Source organism: Crinia signifera, chromosome 11 (assembly GCF_055691185.1).
Source record: "Crinia signifera chromosome 11, ASM5569118v1, whole genome shotgun sequence".
Lineage (NCBI taxonomy): Eukaryota > Metazoa > Chordata > Amphibia > Anura > Myobatrachidae > Crinia > Crinia signifera.
The window spans coordinates 116,043,154-116,064,162 of NC_139227.1; the positions used below are offsets into that span (position 1 = coordinate 116,043,154).

Consider the following 21,009-nt stretch of genomic DNA (forward strand, 5'->3'; position numbering starts at 1 on the left):
TGGATCGGCGACGGTGATCGGATCTGGTTGCACGTCCGACCCCAGTCAGCCTCCTGGCAGTGGGGAATGGGATCATGTGCGATATATCGCATGCAAAAGGATATATATCCGCATACAATCCTGCCACCTGGGGGAAAAGCTGTTTGTTGATCCTCCAGGGCACCAAGTGTCTGTGTGACAGGTGCACCTTTAATTTTGACACTCTTTTTATGAATGAATATTGAAACCTTAACAATGATTTTTTTTTTTTTTTTAGGAAATCATTACAGAAAGTCATATGCAATCCATATTTACAGATATTGGGAAGATGAACTATAGAGATCCTTCCAACAGCTACGTGATCCCTCTGATGCCTGGGCGTGCACAGAATTCCAGTGCCTCCGCCGCCTGGCTCAGCAGCGAAGGAGAGGCGCTCTTCGCCTTCCCATCCAGCTCTGGTGGCATCCTTGTCGTCAAGATGCCTGCTTACGATGTTGACGGTAATATTACTTGGCAAGCACCGCTGCTGTTGTTGATGGGTTGTGGATTTGTGTTCATTATGGCTTTTTCCTTAGGGGTGGTGACGACTGTGGAGCTGAAGGAAACGCGAGCGATGCAGATGCTAACTGGGTGGATACCCACCGCTATACGGTCAGTACGACCTGTGCTTCTAATATGTAAGCTTAAGATTTGTTTGGGCGAGATCGTCATAGTTTAGTTCATTTGCCTTTAGTTTCCCATGCGTTATCTGGCAGACGATGAATGTTGGACTTTTAATTGAGATGTGATCGCTGTGCGTCGTTCTGTGCTGGAACCTGCCTGATCCTTCAGGACCGGTGTGTACTGGAACGGGCTCATAGGTTTCAGTTCTGGATTTTGCTTAACCAATAATCTTTTATTTAGTTTAAATGTTTTTTGTTTTTTTTACTTTTAACAACTGAATTTTTTTGGGATATGGATTTGGGATTTTGGGTTGACACTATTTAGGTCAGGCATGTCCAACCTGCGGCCCTCCAGCTGTTGTGAAACGACACATCCCAGCATGCCTTGCCATAGTATTGCTATTAGGGAATGCTGAAACTATTGCAAGGCATGCTGGGATGTGTAGTTTCACAACAGCTGGAGGGCCCCAGGTTGGACATGCCTGATTTAGGTTGACATGCATTGGATTGACCACTGAATGTCGACAGGCCTCAGGTCGACATGGATAAGGTAGACTTTGCTCGGAAGGTTGACACAAGCATTAAGTCCACAGTCAAAAGGTTGGCATGGTTTTTTCTAGCTGACTTTCATGCCCAACCATCCACCATGGTGTGGTGGGAGAATAAATTGGTCTGCCTGAAGCATGGCGAGCGGACACTGAACACGTATCCATGTCGACATTTGGGACAAAAAATGTGAAAAACTCTTGTTGACCTAATGCTTGTGTCAACCTCCCAACCATGTCCACCATAGCCTTGACGACCTATTTTGACCCAATGACCCATACCCTAATATTTTAGTTATGGTTCTGCAAGGTTTTAATAGCCTGTAATGGAAGAACATTTAAAAGAGACGGCATTAACGTAGCATGAAGTGAATTCTAATTTGTACTACTGGCTCTTTCCTGCCTGCAGAGGAGACCAGGGCCTTCCCTATCACCCCGTAAGTCTGGCAGTTCACTGCCTTAAACATGACGCTTTCCTGTTCGCGCTGTGCCAGGATCACAAACTCCGCATGTGGTCTTACAAGGTAATTGCTCATTAAAACCAACATTTATAAATGTAATGGGTATATACCTTTTTTTTTTTTTTTTTGGTTTTCTTGCTCACTGGTAACAATTATTTTGTTCTTGTAAATTTCAGGACCAGATGTGCCTGATGGTGGTGGACATGCTGCAGTTTGTTCCTGTTAGTAAGGAACTGCGCCAAACACCGGGTATCGGCCACAAGTTGAGACTGGCATTCTCTACGTCAATAGGACTGTACCTTGGGGTATACTTGCACACGCCCAGACAAGGACAGGTACATGCATGGTCGGTCTCTCTGTTACTATGGATGGCTGGTGATTCGTGCTGCCCCTACTTATTCGGGTTATGGATGCCAGTATGTGGCCAGATTGCCACTAAAATTATGTGGTGTCTTTCTATGAATGCTTTAATGTTTAAACGATCAAAAAACAACGATTGTGTGACCCCCAATCTGCGCACATCTATTTATATAGTAGTGCACTAGGAGGTTATCCCTTAACCGTCACCAAACAGACTGCAAACACAATGGTGTAATAGTTATAGCATTACTGCCTCACTGTGCTGAGGACATGGGTTTGATTCCCACCATGGCCCTAACTGTGTGGAGTTTATATTTTCTCCCCATGCTTGCATGGGTTTCCTCTCACAATCCAAAAATATACCGGTAGGCTAATTGACTCCTAACAAAATTGCCCCTAGAATGTCTGTGTGTGCATGTACATGTGGTAGGGAATATAGATTTTAAGCTCCACTGGGGCAGGGACTGATGTGAATGGTCAAATATTCTCTGTACAGCGCTGCGGAATATGTGTGCGCTATATAAGAAAGGGTACTTGTTTCCTAGCACGGCCACACCGATCAGAATCGCGGTCATCGGGGGTAAAATCGGGGCCATCGCGGCCGCTAAAAAAAATCGGGTGCGATGGCCAGACGCGATGCCCGCGATTTCCCCATAGAGAACAATGTTAAATGCCTCAATTTACCCGCGATGACCACGATTTCCCATAGGAAACAATGTGAAATGGCTCAATTTAGCCAAATTATCATAGGGAACAATGGTAAATGGCCCAAAAACACCCCTGAACATTGAAATGTCCCCCCAAAAGTTATTGACGCCACCCCGCCATCAACGTGAACCCGAAGCGTGGCGAGCGCAGCGGTATGCGTCCTCCGACCTTTTCATGCCCTACTATCCACTAGGGCGTAGAGTGAGAATAGAATAGTGTGGCGAGCGCAGCGAGCCACCGAGCCCGAAGCGTGGCGAGCGCACGCGGATACCTTCACAGTTATACGCGTCCCCTCGCGGGCTTCCCAGGTGTCCATGGCGACGCGGACACCTGGGAAGCCCGCGAAGGGACGCGTTTACCTGTGAAGGTATCTGCGTCCCCTCGCGGGGCTCGCTGCGCTCGCCACGCTTCGGGCTCGGTGGCTCGCTGCGCTCGCCACACTATTCTATTCTCACTCCACGCCCTAGTGGATAGTAGGGCATGAAAAGGTCGGAGGACGCGTACCGCCGCCCCTCGCGGGCTCGCTGCGCTCGCCACGCTTCGGGTTCACGTTGATGGCGGGGTGGCGTCAACTACTTTTGGGGGGACATTTCAATGTTCAGGGGTGTTTTTGGCCCATTTACTATTGTTCCTATGCTGATTTGGGTAAATTGATCCATTTAACATTGTTTCCTATGGGAAATCGTGGTCATCGCGGGTAAATTGAGGCATTTAACATTGTTCCCTATGGGGAAATCGGGGGCATCGCGTCTGGACCATTTAAGCATTTTTAGGTGCACACGACGCGACCGACCCGATTTTTTCACTGTTTTCAATGCATTTCAATGGAAAAATCGGGGGCATCGCGTCGGTCGCGTCGCAGGCCACTCATATTACCCCCGATGGCCAAGATTTGTGGCCGTGCTAGGAAACAAGTACCTAAGAAAGTGTTAATAAATAAAAATAAATTATTACATAACTTGCCATGCAGGGAAACAGATAACAATTGTGCCTAGTAAAGTACAATTGAAAATACAATAATACACTTAAAAATATTGCAGATCACACCTTCAAGGAGAAATAACGGAGTTGTCCCAGGCGGCTGAACTCCAAGTACTACCAGAGTTCTCAATGCGCAAGCGGTTTGTCCAGACCAGACTTCCAGCTACTCGGGCAATAGTCGTTTACACCGCGTCGGGCTCCGTCTAACAGACCGCCGTGTTTCTACCCTGCTTGAGTCTTTATCAAGGTCCAGAAAGGTTTTAATTTTGATAAAGACCCGAGCAAAGTGGAAACACGTCAGTCTGTTGGACGGAGCTCAGGATGGTGAGAACGACTATTGCCCGAGTACCTGAAAGTCTGGTGTTTTCCCCCCGGGGCAACCCACTTGTGCATTGAGAACCTGATATCTTATGTACTAATTTATGTTTGCAGTCGGTTGGGGAAATGCAGCTTCCTTCCTACAGTAGGTTTTTACAACTTGTGTGGGACAAGCTAGAGCCATTTACAGTCATTTCAATATACCGGGTTGACTTAATTTGCTAGGGAACAGCACTACCTGTAGATCTGTGACAGGGGGCCCATTGATTTCATTGGTATGAACTGTGACTGCTTGATTTTACTGACACGCGAAACACAGGTCGGACATGTGGGGTGATACAGGGATCCTCTCGGTGAATAGATTTCATGCACAAATCCACGTGAATGAATGTTTCTTATTAATGTGACTAAGAGGCCCGATGCTCCTCTCTCCCCCGTTGCAGTTCTGCGTGTGCCAGCTGGTCACTGCTGAAAGAAATCGGTACAGCTTGGATCACATCTCCTCCATATTCACAAGCCAGGTGAAGAGCGGCACTTATAATACACGTCTTCTATGCTTAATTCTCCGATTTTAGATGGATAGAATTTAAATCCCCTCTTCTCTCCAGGAAACGTTGGTGGACTTTACGTTTACGCTGACGACCACTGATATTTGGGCTCTGTGGCTCGATGAGGAAAACCAAACTGTTGTGAAACATATTAATTTTGAACAGTGAGTAGACCTTAAATCTTCCTCTGCCGTCAAATTTGTGATTTTAGAATTAATTGCGTTTAAATCTAGTCTGTACGGTTCTCCCCTTGCTCCGGCGGTGCGGCATGGTTGTGCCTGGTTGCTCGCTATTTTTGCTTTACTTACGTGAGTCAGGCCCTCGGTTTGAGTAGTTATTATATAAACATGGCTAAGGTCAACACAAGCATTTGGTCGACAATGGGAATGTTGACATGAGTTTTTCACGTGTTTTTTTTCCCCCCTGAATTTTGCCGTAAGTCAACATCGACACTGTATTGGTGTCCCGCGAGCCATGAGGGAACGCGGTACACCGATACAGTGTCGATGTTGACTTACGGCAAAAGTTTGACCGAAGCCCTGTTGACTTTTAGTGGTCGACATAATGTATGTTGTCCTTCATAGTGTCAACCTACAAGAAGGTCTGTTTAACGCGAAAGAAGTCTAGATGTATCATTTTATTTCTCTTCTGAATCGTACATTTCCATTGTTCATCAACGTGTCCTGGTAAATGAAGGAATTGAGCTTATTTCCAGTTTCAGATAATTGTATTTAAATTTCAGTAACCAAGCTGGCCAGTGGAACCAAGTGTTCATCATCCCTCTGCCAGAGGAGGAGCTAGCCGTCGGAGATGAGCAAGACCCCAGGGTGTGTATCCGATACTCTCCCGATCGATTTATTTTACTCACTATTGGCAAGCAAACCCTCAGTCTGTCTCTTATGCTAATAAGGTCTAATGCGGTTGGATGGATGCTTGTGCACAGTTAAGGTGGCCATATATCTACAGGTCGATTGTCAGATTGGGCTGGTTGGAACAAACACCTGGTAATATCTGAATGACAGTTTTCGGCAGTTTTCCAGCATTTCAAAGCAAATGGTCAACTGTCATTTGCTCTCATCCATTACCAGGTTTTTATTCCAACCAGCCCAATCTGAGAATCGATCTGTAGATGTATGGCCAGCTAAATTCTATATATTAGTGAGAATGAATCTGTGTGATATGTGTAAATGTATACACTGGGTGTCGACTTGTGTCAGCTTAATGCAGGCATGTCCGAACTGTGGCCCTCCAGCTGTTGTGAAACTACACATCCCAGCATGCCTTATCATAGATCTAGCATTCCCTAATAGCAAAACTGTGGCAAGGCCTGATGGGACTTGTAGTTTCACAACAGCTGGAGGGCCACAGTTTGCACATGCCTGGCTTAATGGATAGTTGTGGAAATTAATCACCTATGTATTGTGGGCATCTTGGTGGTTGCTCTGTTATTGCCTTGGCGTTGGTTGGTTTTCATTGAATTTATTTTGTATTTGAACGATAGGAAACGTATTTAGAGTGCCTGTTTGCCCCCGGGCGGTTCACCGTCGCTGCGCTACATAAAGCCTTACAGGTAATTACAGCAGATTCCGCTCCCTTGTTACACAGTGCTTTCAGTTATGTCAATGTACCAGTGTAAATGCTCATAGTATCCTCTTCATTCATGTGCTATGGTGTGTGCACAGGGAGCAATTCGGCAGCCGAGTTACGACTAATGATAGTGGGGGCATGCAGCATTGTGCAGCATGGCCCTTGTTACGAGACAGTAGAAAAAGGCTGTGCTGCACAGTCTATGTCTACGTGCAATCCCAGGGCCACGCATCGGTATCAAATCAGCATCGGATGCGGCTAAACACAGTGCCATTTTGGGGGGTATGCAATGTGCCGCCGCCATTTGCGACGTGGGAAATAGCGGCGTCTCCCTATTCAGTGCTGTCATTAACGACAGCATTGATGCGGGATGACGGCAGAACGGGCCCGACTTCAGAAGCTGTCGGGCCCATTCTGCCGATAACGGCCGTGGATTGTTGTTATCCAGGCCGCAGATCGACAATCCACGGCCGTTGTCGCGGCCACGCCCCCTTTGCGCCCATCGCGGGACATTGAATCCCGTCTGTCGTTATGGGCCAGGATCACGGCAGTCGGCGGGGATCGGCAGACGTGATCCCAGATTGCTTTCCCCCCTTTGACTCACTGACTGACTACATAGCCAAAATTGCTCCGTATGTCCACACCTTGATCCTGTCTAGAATGTGATACAGACAGCAGAGGTAATGCTAGCTCTAGCAGGGTAATGGGCCCTACACACGAAGGGATATGCAGAGATTTTCTGAACGATGTTACTTTTGCTCGCAAAATGCCCCTACATCGCTGTGTGTGTGGGGGGCGCTAGCAATGTGCGGCTTTCTCTCAGCTATTTAATAACTAGCACGCTGGTTATTAACCGGAGAACACTTGCCCTGACAGTTTGTTCAGAACGCTCATCTACAGGCATAGCTACATGTGTAGGCCCCAGACCTGACGTGTTATACAGGTTAATATACGTCTATAACTTCCTGTACCTGCTGATATGTGATCACACGCCTCATTCCTTGTTATGTGCTGATAGGATGTTTGCTTTACCATTGTCCACACTTTTGAGCTGTTTTTCCGTGGTAACTGAATTTTATGGCAGAAAATCACTTTTTTTTATTTTATTTTTTTACATTTTATTTTATTCAATTTTTTTGTTCATTTTGATGCCAAAAGATTTATCAAAGGGGAACCGGAAGTTTGGATCTCTCCTGGGAGGAAATGAGGAAAGAGGTCACGTTAACCGTCGAAAAAGAGGTGAGGTCTCATGAGCATTGAGAATTACATTGGGAGAGGGGTTTCCTTCGCGTGTATTTTTTCAAAGCGATTAAGTGTGTATTATGGATGTATACAAATGCCCATCCGGCCTTTATTATATGACACTGCTGGATAAATGAGGCCGGTGTAGGTCCCGTGGGTAATTGCACCTTCTCTCCTCCCGTGTAGCTGCACAGCCATGTCACGCCGTATGAGACGTCTCAGGAGGAGTTCCGCCAGTTACAAGTGGACTACTGGTCTAAATTCTACACCTGCTGCTTGCAGTACCAGGAGGAACTGTCCCGTCCCTTGGCGCTGGTCGTGCACCCTGATACCAGTATGATCTGCCTGCTTAAAAAGGTGAGTGTTTATAATAATTCTCTTTCGCTGACCACCAATGGTAGCAAGGCATGTGACATAACAGAGATCACTTGAATTGTTCCCAGTGCATTTGTTTTCCCTTATGTCACATTAAGGGGGCACAGAACCTGGTAGGATTTGCACATGGCGACCTTACTGCAACTTGGTCCTTACACCCTAAAGGGGGGTGAAGTTATAAGACCGTGGGCCAGATTCTCTAAGCTTCAAAAGTGATAAAATAGAGAGTGATAAACAGCCAGCCAATCGGCTCCTGTCGGACATTTTTCAAACACAGTCAGTGACATGGCAATTAGGAGCTGATTGGCTGGCTGTTTATCAGTCTCTATTTTGAAGCTTAGAGAATCTGGCCCCTAGTTTGCTTTGTCTGTGTTTCGGACAGCTCGTGGATTCTTTGCCTTCGTTCCCTTTGGTAAATTAAGCTCCCTATGTCGTTTGCATGCGTTGTATAGAGAACACGCGTAGAGCACGGAATATAATATAACTGATTCTTATTAACGCGAGTTTTCACTTCTTCTCCCAACCAGGGTTTCTCATCTTTCCTTGCCCCTTGTTCCTTGGTGGATCATTTATACCTATTACCAGCAGAGCACTTGCTTACCGAGGATGAAAGTGTCATCTCAGACGGTGAGATAAATGACTTCATAGTGTCTTTAACACATTGCTTACGATAACTAGAGTAAATTTGGGGTCTTTGGGGTGATTCTAATCTTCTGCAAGTTCGGCCCGGTCCCAAAGTTTGTGGGACTGCACATGCGCATGGTCCGCGCAGGGCAATATATTAACTTCTCCCACAGGACAATCGTGTGTTATTTTCAGCTGTTCCCTCCTTTTGGGGAGCAAATATAAGTCCGAGGCAAACGTTTGTGGTAGTGTAATGTTATTTCCGTGTTCTGTTCTCCTCTGCAGACGTGGAACTTGCCAGTGACACAATCTATCTGATACAGTGTCTACGTGTGATCGGAGATTATCTCTCTGCGGACATGGCCTACACGATCGAGTCCGCCTGCTGCAATCAGGAACCACCGGAGAGAGTCGCAAAACAGATTTTGGACGAGCTGATTGCAAATGACGTGTAAGTGGCAGTTTGTGTGGCCTTTTTTTATATAACTAGTGTATGCTCAATATAGTTATCATTAACTACCCACCCGTCAACTGAAAATACAGGTCAATTTTGGCTGTGTAGCCACAACCTGCATGTACAGTGGTGACCCCATGACGTCACTTGTTACATATATTTACAAATAACTATTTTCTCTCTGTACATCTTGCTGTTTTCATTGTGTAGGTAATTTTCCCAGGTACAGTTCAGGTGAAGTGTTATCGGTCTTCAGAGGGCTGTGGGTGGGGCTTCACATGGAGGGTCCCATGCACTGCTCTCGCCAAGTCTGCAGCAACCGGCGTACACGCATCAATAGCAACCAATCAGAACATTGCTGTACATGTGTGCTGTGTACCGTGATGGACTTTTTTTTTTAATTCAATCATTTTTATTGGATTTTTATATACCATGAACAGAAAAAAAAACCCACCCCAAACATAGATGGGGGTAATTAGGGCATCAAAGCAAAACTGCAATATAGACATTAAGGAATATAGCATATATATATAATTACATATATACGACCTTATATAGGGGAACAAGGTTTACATATCATAGGTATCCATATTATCTCAGAATATCGACGTAATAGTACATGCACCGAAGGCGCCATTTGGGCACAACCAAGCAAAAAAAAATATTATATATTTTATATTGACACAGTAACTGAATACTGGGATATAGTAAGTAGCATCGTCTTGTTTAGTAGGAATCGCTCAATATATCTTGCAGTGACCATATTAATCTAGGGTAAAAAGTATATACTGCATGCCCAACTACCCAAAATAAAAAAAAATACAATAATTACAAACACAACCCTACCTCAAAACCCCCCACCCTGTATAACCTGCCCCCAACTGAGGTATACCTGGAGCCCATAACCATCTAACCCCTACTCTACTACCTATACCTAATTAGACCCTCCCTCCCCTGTATTGAAGGTAGCAACCTGTGGTCCCTAGCTAGACTGATACCCGCACATCCATCAGGATGGGCGCACCAATAACATAGCTAAGCTATACCAAACTAGGTAACCCCTTCATCCCACCCACCCAGTAAAAGGATTACTGCAGTATGGACTGGATGGGGCAACAGAAAAATAAAGAATCACATAACAATTGAGGAGTATATAGTTAACCCGTAACATGCATAGAATTAACTCTCCCGCTGCAAAAGGAAATAAAGGAAAAAGAAAAAAAAGGAATGTGGCAGTTATTGCAACTATACTATTTCAATGACTAACAGAATGGATTCAGTATGAAATCCCGGCACCCAAAACCCCGATGCCGGAACCCCGACCGCCAAAACCGCGACAAGGGGGGGACGTGGATCGCCCCCCCTTGCGGGCCCGATGCGCCCGCCGTGCAGCGGGCCCGGTGCCTCGCTACGCTCGGCACACTAATTTATTCTCCCCCAGGGGCGTCGTGGACACCCACGGAGGGAGAAAGTGTCGGGACCCCGACCGCCGGGACCCCAACCGCATCCCAACAGAATAAACTGCACAAACATATCTGCACATAAAATGGACAACAACTATACTAGTATTAAAGGAACATATCAGGAACCAAATATTGTGGAGGTAGGCCTCAGCTATATGTATGAGGACATCAATCTGGCCAAGGCTCCCCATCCTGAGAGGACGGAAGCAGGGTGTCAGTTAGTAATAGCAGAGCAATATAAATAGTAGTTCCTTTCTCGTGCGCCCAAGGAAATACACATGGAAAGCGGGAATTTTGTGACATTAAGTCCAGAAACATGCTGTGAAACCGAGGAGAAGTGTATAGGCTTTGGAGACATACAGAAATGGACTCCTGGAGAATAAAATGTTCTGAACGAGTCACATAACGAATGTCTGGACGGGGCCATCCAATGGGAAGCAGAGCATCATCAGGGACAATAGGCGACATTCCATTATGATAGGATGAAACAAAAGGTGTAAAGATATCGGCATCAGGATTTATAAAATACTTCTCCTTCTGGCAGTGTATATCGAGGAGATTCGGAGACTCAGGCCGCACATAGGGCATGGACACAGGATGTAGAAGTTTCATATCGATTGGTTCAGCTGCATAGTGGAACTTTAAATATCCCTCAGTATCAGAAATAAAGAGACCAGCATCGGCTGCAGGAGCCACCCCACTCTGACCAGGTGGATCCAGATGTGGATCTGTTGCAGGTGATATGCAGATCACTGGATTAGTGCTCAAAGGCGCAACCGTGATGTCACCAAGTGTATTGAGGAGCCTCTGAGTGGAAGCGTTGATGGCCTGGAGGATACTTTGCAAGGGGCCAGACCTCATGAAACGTGGCAGGATGGTGGTGGCTAGCACACCACCAGAGTGCACACAGGATAGTGTCCAGACCTCCTATATTACACAAATTAGGAGAGCAACCACAGGCTATATAGAGCAGTGAAGGATCAGTAGGGCAAAGGATTGTAATGCAGGACACCTCACACAATTTCAGCACACCGTGATAGACTTAAGCTGGTCTTCCACCTAAAGATTTATTGTCGGATATGGCTGCTTGGAAGAAAAATCTGGTAATATCTGAATGATGATTTTATTGTGTCAGTTTTCCAGCATTTTGAATCAAATGGTCAGCTGTTATTTGCTCCCATATATTACCAGATTTTTTTCCAACCTGCCAGATTGGGCAATAAGGGCGGTATCCAATCCTGGCCACTATTTCTGACAGCATTGAAGGCAGATTACGACAAAACAGATCCAACTTTAAAACAAGTCTGATCTGTTTTGTTGGAAATGGTCGCGGATTGTCGAATTCACGACTTTTTATTTCGACAATCAGTGGCCATTTTCACATACACTTGACAGCCAGAACAATGAATTCCTTCTGTCGAGTTACAGTCGCGCTGAGTGCAAACTTCCCGGAATTCCGACTGTCGTGACCCCTGATTGAATACCTCCCTAAATCTTTAGATGTATGGACCGCTTTATTCGTGGAGCCGTGCTGTTAATTATATACTACTTTGGGAGCAGAGCCGGGTGCTGCAGCTGGTTTTAACTGAAGTAATTCGGTTCTCACTTTTTTACCCTATACAGGGAGAATATCTTGGAGGACGTTAACAATAAGCTGCAGGACATCAGAAACCCCATCCAGGCCATCGGAAACTTGCTCCGAGAGATGGATTATGAGACGACTTCTCTGGATATAGACCTTGGTTAGATTTATAATATGATCCGTTTAGTTGTTAGCATTGTGCAGATCAAAGGCTCTGATCATCTCCTGCTGGTAATATACCTATGGCTGTTTTTTAATGAATGTAGCCTACAGTGTTCTTTCTGTATTCAGAAAGTCGACCGGTTCTGAATGTCGACAGATTGTCGGCACCTACGTTTCGAAAAATTAACATCATCATGCAGTTAGGCTGACATGGTCACTCGCCTTTTACGGCACTCGTCAAACCTCATATTGGTTGTTAACCTGTCCCTTAAGGTGGCCATACACACGCAGATTTATCTTCAGATCTGGCTGGTTGGAACAAAAACATGGTTATGGATGAGGGCAAATGACAGTTGACCATTTGCTTGGAAATGCTGGAAAACTGACTGTCACTCATCCATAACCATGTTTTTGTTCCAACCAGCCAGATCTGCAGATAAATCTTACTAGTGTATGGGCACCTTTATACACGGAGGGACGCGAGTGATACATTGTGGCGTAGGGCTGCTGGTCAGTGCCAAACGCATGGGTACTCCTGGTTTGGTGAGCTCCCTCCTCGTCCAGCACCACAGCTGGGTCTATATTCCACCTTGGGCTTCCCACTCTCACCGTATAATACCTTACCACTACCTATTATGGGTTTTTATTATCGGATTTTATCCAGCTATTCTGCTACTAGTGCTAAAGGCCTGATTTTTAGTTGTGTACTTCTGTCCTGGATACAGGGACGGGCTTGGCAATGGCGACCCTGACTGACCTATCCACTGGGACCGGTTGTGCTAGTAACCAAGGCTATTATGGAAGAAATATACTTCTTGTAGAGAAGTTTTTTTTTAAATGACCGATGCTGATTGGTTGGTAGTTTTTAATACATCCGTCCCAATGCTGGGTAGGGTAATCGGCCAATCACAGACATTGGGTGGTTGTAGTGGTCCAATCGTAGGAAACAAATGCTCTATATTGAGGCGAATGAGCAGTAGTGACTTCAGGCGCGGGTGCGATAATATTCTAATGATACTTTATGTCTGCCCTATTGTCTACTAGTTTGCGCCAGAGTGCAAGCGGTTAGACGCCCCTTTTCTGCGCCCCGGTACGTAGTAACATCGCAGGTGGTTCCAGACACTCCACCATCGGTGCACCATCAGGTTCACCATCAATACTGGCTATGTGGTTGAAAATTTAGGCCACTCCCTCTGACACGCCCACATGTCGCACATAATTTTTTTTTTTTATGATGTTCATTTTAGATCACTGCTTAGGAATTCTCATCGCTTGACTACTTCATTTCTAACGCCGTACAGTCAGGATAACCATGCCCCGTTTTCAGAGAAATGTGCACACACTCACAATAGCAAATCGCTCGTCTCGCCAACATCGGCATTGCTATTAGTTACCGTCCACCTCTAAAACAGACTCAATGTTTGACCCTGGTGCTAACACTAGGGACCATCAGGGTCTCCACAGTGAAGTTAAAGTGCTATGTCTACGCAAAGTGCCAGAGCAACCTGCTTGTTGGCCACTCTGGGTCTTTGTGTCTGGCCCGTTAACCCACATGACAGCATGGTGAGGAAATCCTGTGCTGGCCTCCATAGTGGGGTTATTGGCCTGAGCAGTCCATCGCTCCCAGGCAGACGTTTTTGATTAACTGTGAAAGTTGTCGGAAGTCAGAATATTGGTTCCTGTGAATCGTCACGATTCAGCCTCGGCCTTATGTGTAACATAGTCTGGGGCTGATACCTAGGGTTCGCTGCTTCCACATAAACCTGCAGTGTGCCTAATCTTTCATTGTATTTGTACTTTTAATATGTATATTTTAACTAGGTCAACCTCTGAATGTCCGGATGAACCTCTCCAATCTATACGGCAGTGTCACAGCCGCCAGCATAGTCTGTCAGGCTGTCTGCAAAATCTCTGCTACGCGGTTCTTGATCTGCCGCGACTTACTAATTCTTCAGCACCTCCTGTTAAGGATGGGAGATCGGGTGAGCACCATCATCGACACGTAACTGTTTACCTGGGGCTCCAACTGGACTGCATTAACTGGACTGCTTTCTCCCATAGGCCTTTGCAGGAGGCGGGCATCTGCTGCAGTCACAGCAAGATCTCATACCACGCACCTCCCAAATGCTGCTATCCTACTACGTCATCCGCTGGGGAAGCCAGTGTCTGGCGTCTGCGGTTCCTCTGGATGCATTGTGAGTTTGGGTCTTAATTTGTTTGTTCTTTGGATTTGATTTTAATGCAGTTTTACAGATTGCGGTTACTTTAATTGGCTTGTACGTATTCCCAAGCAACTCTTATATGGTACCATTGTTACCTTTGTACCTCCCTTCGGTTTTGCATCATTGGGCCTTGTTCTGGTTGACTCGGTCCCTTCGGTTTTGCACCGGGGACCGATGATGTTTATATTCGCCAAGGCTTTCGTACAGGGGTGGGTGGGTGGGTGGGATGGAGGCAGGCAGGGGCATGGTGTATGTGGATGCCCAGTGTTTCCTGAATGTACCCACAAAAACTATGGGTGCACCCAGGAACCCGCTGGGCGTCTCCATGCGAACGCACAGGACGTCAACTGCCCGCCCTGTTCTCGGACCCAGACGCCACAAATATAGGTCAGTCCAGACTGACTTATATTTGTGACCATCTAATGATTTGACTCCCATGTGAATGTTTGTTTATGCTAAACATCCATCCGCAATGCGGCAGGGAGTGGGCATTCACTAGTCCAGTGGGCGGTGTTGGGTGGCTCGCCATGCAGCGAATTTACGCTACTAGTCAACCAGAATCAGGACCATTTGTGTGTTTCCCCCTAATTACATCTCAGTATTAGTTGGAATTGGCCTGAGTGCGCTGCAGCAGTGGGGACACAAGACCGTCACATGACATGATTGGAACATCCTCATTGGCTGCTGCTACGGAGTCCCTAAGCCAATCATAGTGCATTGCTGCTGGTTGTTTCCATCTCCATTTAAGCTAATAAAAGATTTTATTAACGTGCGGTGGCTGGTAAAGTAAGTGATAATCGGTCATCTGTTAATACTCATCATCTGAGTTACCTGTAGTGCCGAGTCGGCAGCGGATGATTTGGATGGGACATGTTATTTGAAGTGTTGTGCACTGTAGCAAATGTGTTCCGCAAACGCTCTGTCTTCACAGAGAATTGAATCTTCTGCATCTGTCCGTATTGGAGCTGTCCAACTCATCGGCGTTCACGCCCGTACAGAGATACGGTAAGCTTTATCCTTTACTACCAAGGGCTGCGCTGTTATCCCTCCAATGTAAAACCTGCATCGATAACATCAGGAATGCGGTTGTTTGCAGATCACATGTAACCATTTGTTTTTGTGCAGTTTCTGCACCGCAGACGATTGTGGAGTTATTCTTCCAAGACGTGGTGAGAAAGCGATTGTCGCAAATCTTTGCTCGGTACAACGCTCCACAGACGCACAGTCTGAACTGGACACAGCTGATCACTGACATCACCACGTACCTTCTGCAGCACCTGTATCCTTCTTTATATGCAGGAGTATCTAAGTGACTTTATTACTTACTATGTCTTCTATTTTGTTGACTTTGAAATGTGATCCGTGACTGTTGGGAGTCCTCGTGTTACTTTCACTATCAAAAAAGCCAAAAAGGTGTTTGTAACCCCTCCAAATAACCCTTTATATCAAAGGTGGGCAATGATTTCAGCCACTTAATACTTACACCAGATATTCGAGAGCCGCACTCCAGAAATAGGGGGTGTGCCTTTGAATGTATTGTAGCACACCATATACCCCTTTTACACATCATGCAACACGAGTAGGCCCCTTATTCCTGCCCCTTACATTAGTAATTCTACACACCTGCCCCTCTATAGATACTCTAAACACCTGCGCGCCAGCCTTGAGAAATGGCACTGATCGCAGCCCCATACAGCAACTCGCACATCCTCGGTGGCGGTGGAGACTGGATGCTGTGTGTGCGCTCGAGGACCGATTTTGGCCAGCCCTAGTTTAGACCATTTTCACCATAATACCAATGCCTGCAATGTATTTTGTTAGGAAATGTGAAGCCCTCCCAAGTTATGCTCTTTAACCAAATCACTAGCTGGCCTTCAAACCCAGGCTTCTTGTTTCCAGAGTGTTTGATGAGAAATTGTCAATATACTCAGCTCCAGGTAGGGTACTGCATACTGGATGGTGGCCACTGTTTGTATGTCCTCCCTACCCTATTGGTTAAGGCTAGCATGTCCACTACTGTACCACTGATACTTAATGAACTTCCCGTATTGGCGAGCCAGGTGTCTGTCTCTTATACGGGGAAGAACACCCTCTGTAATGCATCATTGTGCCCTTCCCTTCCCAGGAGTATGTGCGTCTCCTGCAGCCGTGGTGTCAAGTGAATGTTGGCTCATGTCACTTTATGATGGGACAGTGCTACCTGGTCACCGGAGAGGGGCAAAAGGTGAGATGTGTTGAATATTTACTGCCTGTGTATAGATGTCCATTCCTTATATAGGACACAGGGGTCACGCCCTCTGACCTTTTACCTCTTAATGGCTAATAATATAGATGATCCGTACTTGTAATTAACCATGATAAGCTATGGAAGTGGCAAGTAGGATATTGCACATAATACTGGTTGGCAAATAAGTTCCCGATGACACTATAACTTCTGGGATTCAGCCTCCGATTTAAACGTACCCCAGGTTGGGAACCACTGGTTTAGTTAAGGGTGCTGCAAATCCCAGCATGCATTCCCACGGGGTTTAAGCATGATCTAACAGCAGGGAAGGCTGGGATGTGCCACTTCCTGCCTGCCACAGGTGAAGTTTATGGACTTAGTAGTGAGTGGGGTAGGCTTCTAGTCACCGGTTCCCTTCTATGATTAATATTAAGTTTAGCAGAAATTACATTGTGCTACATGTTACCTGTTTGTTGGTTCTTAAACTGCAAACTTTCTCCAATTTAATTTGTATTTACAATCTGTTTTTCGAAAACCATATGTAATCTATGTAAATCACACAAGTGTTGCTGGACTGGTGCATCCGTTTAATCATAGCCGTGTCCCTTCTCTAGGCTTTGGAATGCTTCTGCCGGGCGTCCTCTGAGGTGGAGCGAGAAGATTTCCTGGAGAAGTTAATCCGTGTGGAAGAAGGGGAGCCCCCTGCCTCTGCCTGTCTTCAGTATTACAACAGAGTAAACAGTCTTTCTTATAATTGCCTAGGCCCCTGAGAATATGGGCCAACTAGTGTCCGACAATCTCGTATTCAGTCATTAGATGGCGCTAATGTGTATTGAAAATGGAGATTGAGAACAGTCTGTCCAAAAACAGCTGTTACCGTTGCTTTCATGCCTGTGTGGGGGTGGGGGGGGGGGGGGGGGAGGTGCTGCTAATGTAATGCAGCTTCTTTTTTTTTTTTATGAACCAAAAACCCACTCCGAAACAAAAAGCTTGTGGATGGTTTTGCCAAAACACGGCAATGATTAAAACCAAAGCCAAAATCCGGGGGTCCGCGCACTAGCTGTAAATCTGGTAGTGTGTTGGTTGGGTTCTCCTTCTCTGTCTTGCATGGGCTGTAAATGCGAGGACTCCCTTTGATTGCAGGTATTGCGTCTCCTGGAAGACGTAGGCTTGCCGGAAATGGTCATTAAGTTATCCAATTTAGCGATTACGGAGGCTGCTGACGACTGGAGGAGTCAGGTAGGAGCCGATCTCCGTATTCACCTCTGCACTTACCATGCGGTGTAACTGCTCACATAACATTCTACCTTCCATCAGGCGGCTCTGAGGACCCGGATTTTCAAACATCACTTGGACTTGGGACACAACAGCCAGGCTTACGATGCACTGACGCAGATTCCTGATCACAGCAGGTAATGGTCTCCGATAGGCATGGCTGTGATACTAATCCCACATGCCGCACAACGCAAGGTATACTCACACTGAAGTCGCTAGTAGACACATCGTGAATAATGGTTCACAATTTAGTTGTTCCTAGATCTACAGGTATATAATCTTCTGTATTGGGGAAATTGGTGCACTCTGTGTGGGCCAGATAGTTCCTCTTCCCTGAAAATACTTACATGCCCCCTGCTGGTGAGATTCTGAATTGGAATAGGATTTAATCAGCTGCCAGAAAAATGAGGATGTTCTCTTCTGAAATTACTACTTAGCTCCAGAGTGCTGAAGTCAGTTGGAATGATTAGGTTCAGCCAGCTTACAGAATGATAGTTTGGTTAGTTCCAAATTGCCATTTCAATGTATACTCTGTCTGTGTTGTGGCCCAGAGTTTAGAATGGGAGCGTAAATTAGTTGTGAAGGGGCGTGGCCTAGCTCGGAGCGAGCTTTCAGTAGGATTCTGCTGTTAGAGTGAAAAAAAATAATGTCGACCTTTTGACTGTCACCCATATGCTTGTGTCGACCTTAGCCATAACCTATTTTATTTGGCGACCGAGTGACTGTATCCCAATGACGGAGGGTACTGTAGCTGAAGGGAATCTTGCCATTTCTGTTCACAAATGCTGAAGTTATATAACCAATATCTCCAGCGACACCTACTGGTTATTATAAGGTACTGTTTAAAAAAAAAACAAAAAAAAAACGGTTACTCTAGAACAGGGGTCCTCAAACTATTTTGCTCTGGGACCCCATCAGACAATAAAAATAATTACAGGACCCCAGAAAGTTACTGCAGAAGATCATATAACGTGTAGTCATCAGAGAGCACCTGCATGGCAGCATTGTGGAGGCATAAAATGATGGGAGGAGTCTAAAATAAACAATTCAACAGATTTTTGAATAATTGCAACCCCATACTGATGGGAGGAGTCTAAAATAAACAATTCAACAGATTTTTGAATAATTGCAACCCTATACTGAGAACCACTGCTCTAGAAATGAGAAATTGCAGGCTCACCTTTTTTTTTTTTTTTTTTTTTTAATTGCGTTCTGATTTTTTTTTTTACTGTTTTACTTCGTTCTTTTTTTGCTGTTGGGGGACTGATAATTATACTTGTATCTTGTAGGCAACTGGACTGTTTGCGACAGCTGGTGGTCATTCTGTGTGAGCGCTCCCAGCTTCAAGACCTGGTCAATTTTCCCTATGTGAATCTTCATAATGAGGTAACTGTTGTCCTGGCTGGAAGCGCCCAGTCATGTGATGGAAGATATTCGTGGTGGTCGTTAATATTGTCCGTAATCTGTGTGTGTTATTCAGGTGGTCGGTATAATTGAATCCCGCGCTCGTGCTGTTGATCTGATGACCCATAATTACTATGAGCTCCTGTACGCTTTCCATATTTATCGGCATAACTATCGTAAAGGTAATAATTATTTATTTAAGCATTTTTACGTCCTGCTTGAAAAATTTTATGATAGATATAGATTATATTATAGTTCATGCTAGGCTGTGTCGCGACCCTAGAAAAAAGAGGTAGGTAACTAGGTTACCTGTAGGAGGCGCAGAGATTTGAGTGGCTTTGTCAAGCTGCAGTACAAAGGTGGGGCTTGTCAGTCCCCAAAATAGATATGGAAAAGAAAAAGGGGGGGTAGACTGCGCTGATTTCCAATATTAGCAAAATTAATGCTTAAACATATCGAGTACCACTAAATAGGTTTTTATTAAAAAAAAAAATAATAATTAAAATAAGATTATACACAATATAAACTTCACAATTTTACAGGTCAATTATTAAATACCTTTAAAATAAGGGGGCAATAAAATGTCACGTTTTTGACTGAACTGATGAAGTAGTTATAAGTCCATACGGTACCGTATTTTTGATGGAACAGATGGATTCCTTTAGATCTGTATATGCAGGTATGGTGTCCTTGTTCTCAGATATCCTCACATATTATTTGCATGATTGGGACATAAGCAGTAGAGCCCCTGCGTCGCGACCCTGCCTGATTTTTAAAGGACAAAATGCACCCTGCCCCTCTAGCAGCTTCCTGCTAGAACAGCCTGACGTCCATCCCCGCTGGTGAACTGCTGTAGATGCCGGGCCTGCCTCCCACACTAACATCGGTGGGCCTGGCGCACTCCAATATTGGTGTCGGTGGGCCTTGGCCAGCCCCCTCATGCTGTCCCCCATACCCCAGCCCTGATCCTAGATATAATATATTGATGATTAGCACACGTAGGCTGAATGGCTGATTCTGTTTATGACTACAGGCATCTTGATGAATGGCACAATTGATGAGTTTCATAGGTTACACGCTCCTGCCCAGGCTGTTGGTGGCGGGGCTGTGATTGTTATGCCGCGCTTTATACTGTATATGTAACTTCCCCGTTATGTCCACAGCCGGCACAGTAATGTTTGAATACGGAATGCGTCTTGGCAGAGAAGTCCGAACTCTAAGAGGTCTTGAGAAGCAAGTGAACTCTTACCTGGCATGTCTGAACTGTCTATACCTCATCCGGCCCGAGTATGCCTGGATAGTGCAGCCAGCAACAGGCGCTGTGGTAATGTATCTCCTCTGCCCCGTACATTGGCTGTTCTGCAGTAGCGAGCACCAGTCTTGTGTGTTCTGCAGTAGCGAGCACCGGTCTTGTGTGTTCTGCAGTAGCGAGCACCAGCCTTGTGTGTTCTGCAGTAGCGAGCGCCAGTCTTGTGTGTTCTGCAGTAGCGAGCACCAGTCTTGTGTGTTCTGCAGTAGCGAGCGCCAGTCTTGTGTGTTCTGCAGTAGCGAGCGCCAGTCTTGTGTGTTCTGCAGTAGCGAACGCCAGTCTTGTGTGTTCTGCAGTAGCGAGCGCCAGTCTTGTGTGTTCTGCAGTAGCGAGCGCCAGTCTTGTGTGTTCTGCAGTAGCGAGCGCCAGTCTTTTGTGTTCTGCAGTAGCGAGCGCCAGTCTTGTGTGTTCTGCAGTAGCGAGCGCCAGTCTTGTGTGTTCTGCAGTAGCGAGCGCCAGTCTTGTGTGTTCTGCAGTAGCGAGCGCCAGTCTTGTGTGTTCTGCAGTAGCGAGCGCCAGTCTTG

At 45.8% G+C, this 21,009-nt stretch overlaps 1 protein-coding gene across 1 annotated transcript in view; it reads left to right on the top strand.

The window, feature by feature from the left end:
- The window catches only part of NUP160 (nucleoporin 160), a 35,537-nt gene that overhangs the window by 7,752 nt on the left and 6,776 nt on the right, over positions 1-21,009 (top strand). Inside the window, exons 4-28 of the mRNA XM_083164344.1 lie at positions 257-479; positions 555-630; positions 1,596-1,710; positions 1,824-1,982; positions 4,458-4,535; positions 4,623-4,726; positions 5,305-5,389; positions 6,064-6,132; positions 7,308-7,388; positions 7,578-7,748; positions 8,294-8,393; positions 8,676-8,841; positions 11,931-12,049; positions 13,873-14,033; positions 14,113-14,246; positions 15,205-15,278; positions 15,399-15,552; positions 16,141-16,210; positions 16,399-16,497; positions 17,112-17,231; positions 17,641-17,736; positions 17,815-17,909; positions 19,062-19,158; positions 19,253-19,358; positions 20,340-20,500. Coding sequence (XP_083020470.1) covers positions 257-479; positions 555-630; positions 1,596-1,710; positions 1,824-1,982; positions 4,458-4,535; positions 4,623-4,726; positions 5,305-5,389; positions 6,064-6,132; positions 7,308-7,388; positions 7,578-7,748; positions 8,294-8,393; positions 8,676-8,841; positions 11,931-12,049; positions 13,873-14,033; positions 14,113-14,246; positions 15,205-15,278; positions 15,399-15,552; positions 16,141-16,210; positions 16,399-16,497; positions 17,112-17,231; positions 17,641-17,736; positions 17,815-17,909; positions 19,062-19,158; positions 19,253-19,358; positions 20,340-20,500 — 2,913 coding nt within the window. The remainder of the gene's footprint in view (positions 1-256; positions 480-554; positions 631-1,595; positions 1,711-1,823; positions 1,983-4,457; positions 4,536-4,622; positions 4,727-5,304; positions 5,390-6,063; positions 6,133-7,307; positions 7,389-7,577; positions 7,749-8,293; positions 8,394-8,675; positions 8,842-11,930; positions 12,050-13,872; positions 14,034-14,112; positions 14,247-15,204; positions 15,279-15,398; positions 15,553-16,140; positions 16,211-16,398; positions 16,498-17,111; positions 17,232-17,640; positions 17,737-17,814; positions 17,910-19,061; positions 19,159-19,252; positions 19,359-20,339; positions 20,501-21,009) is intronic.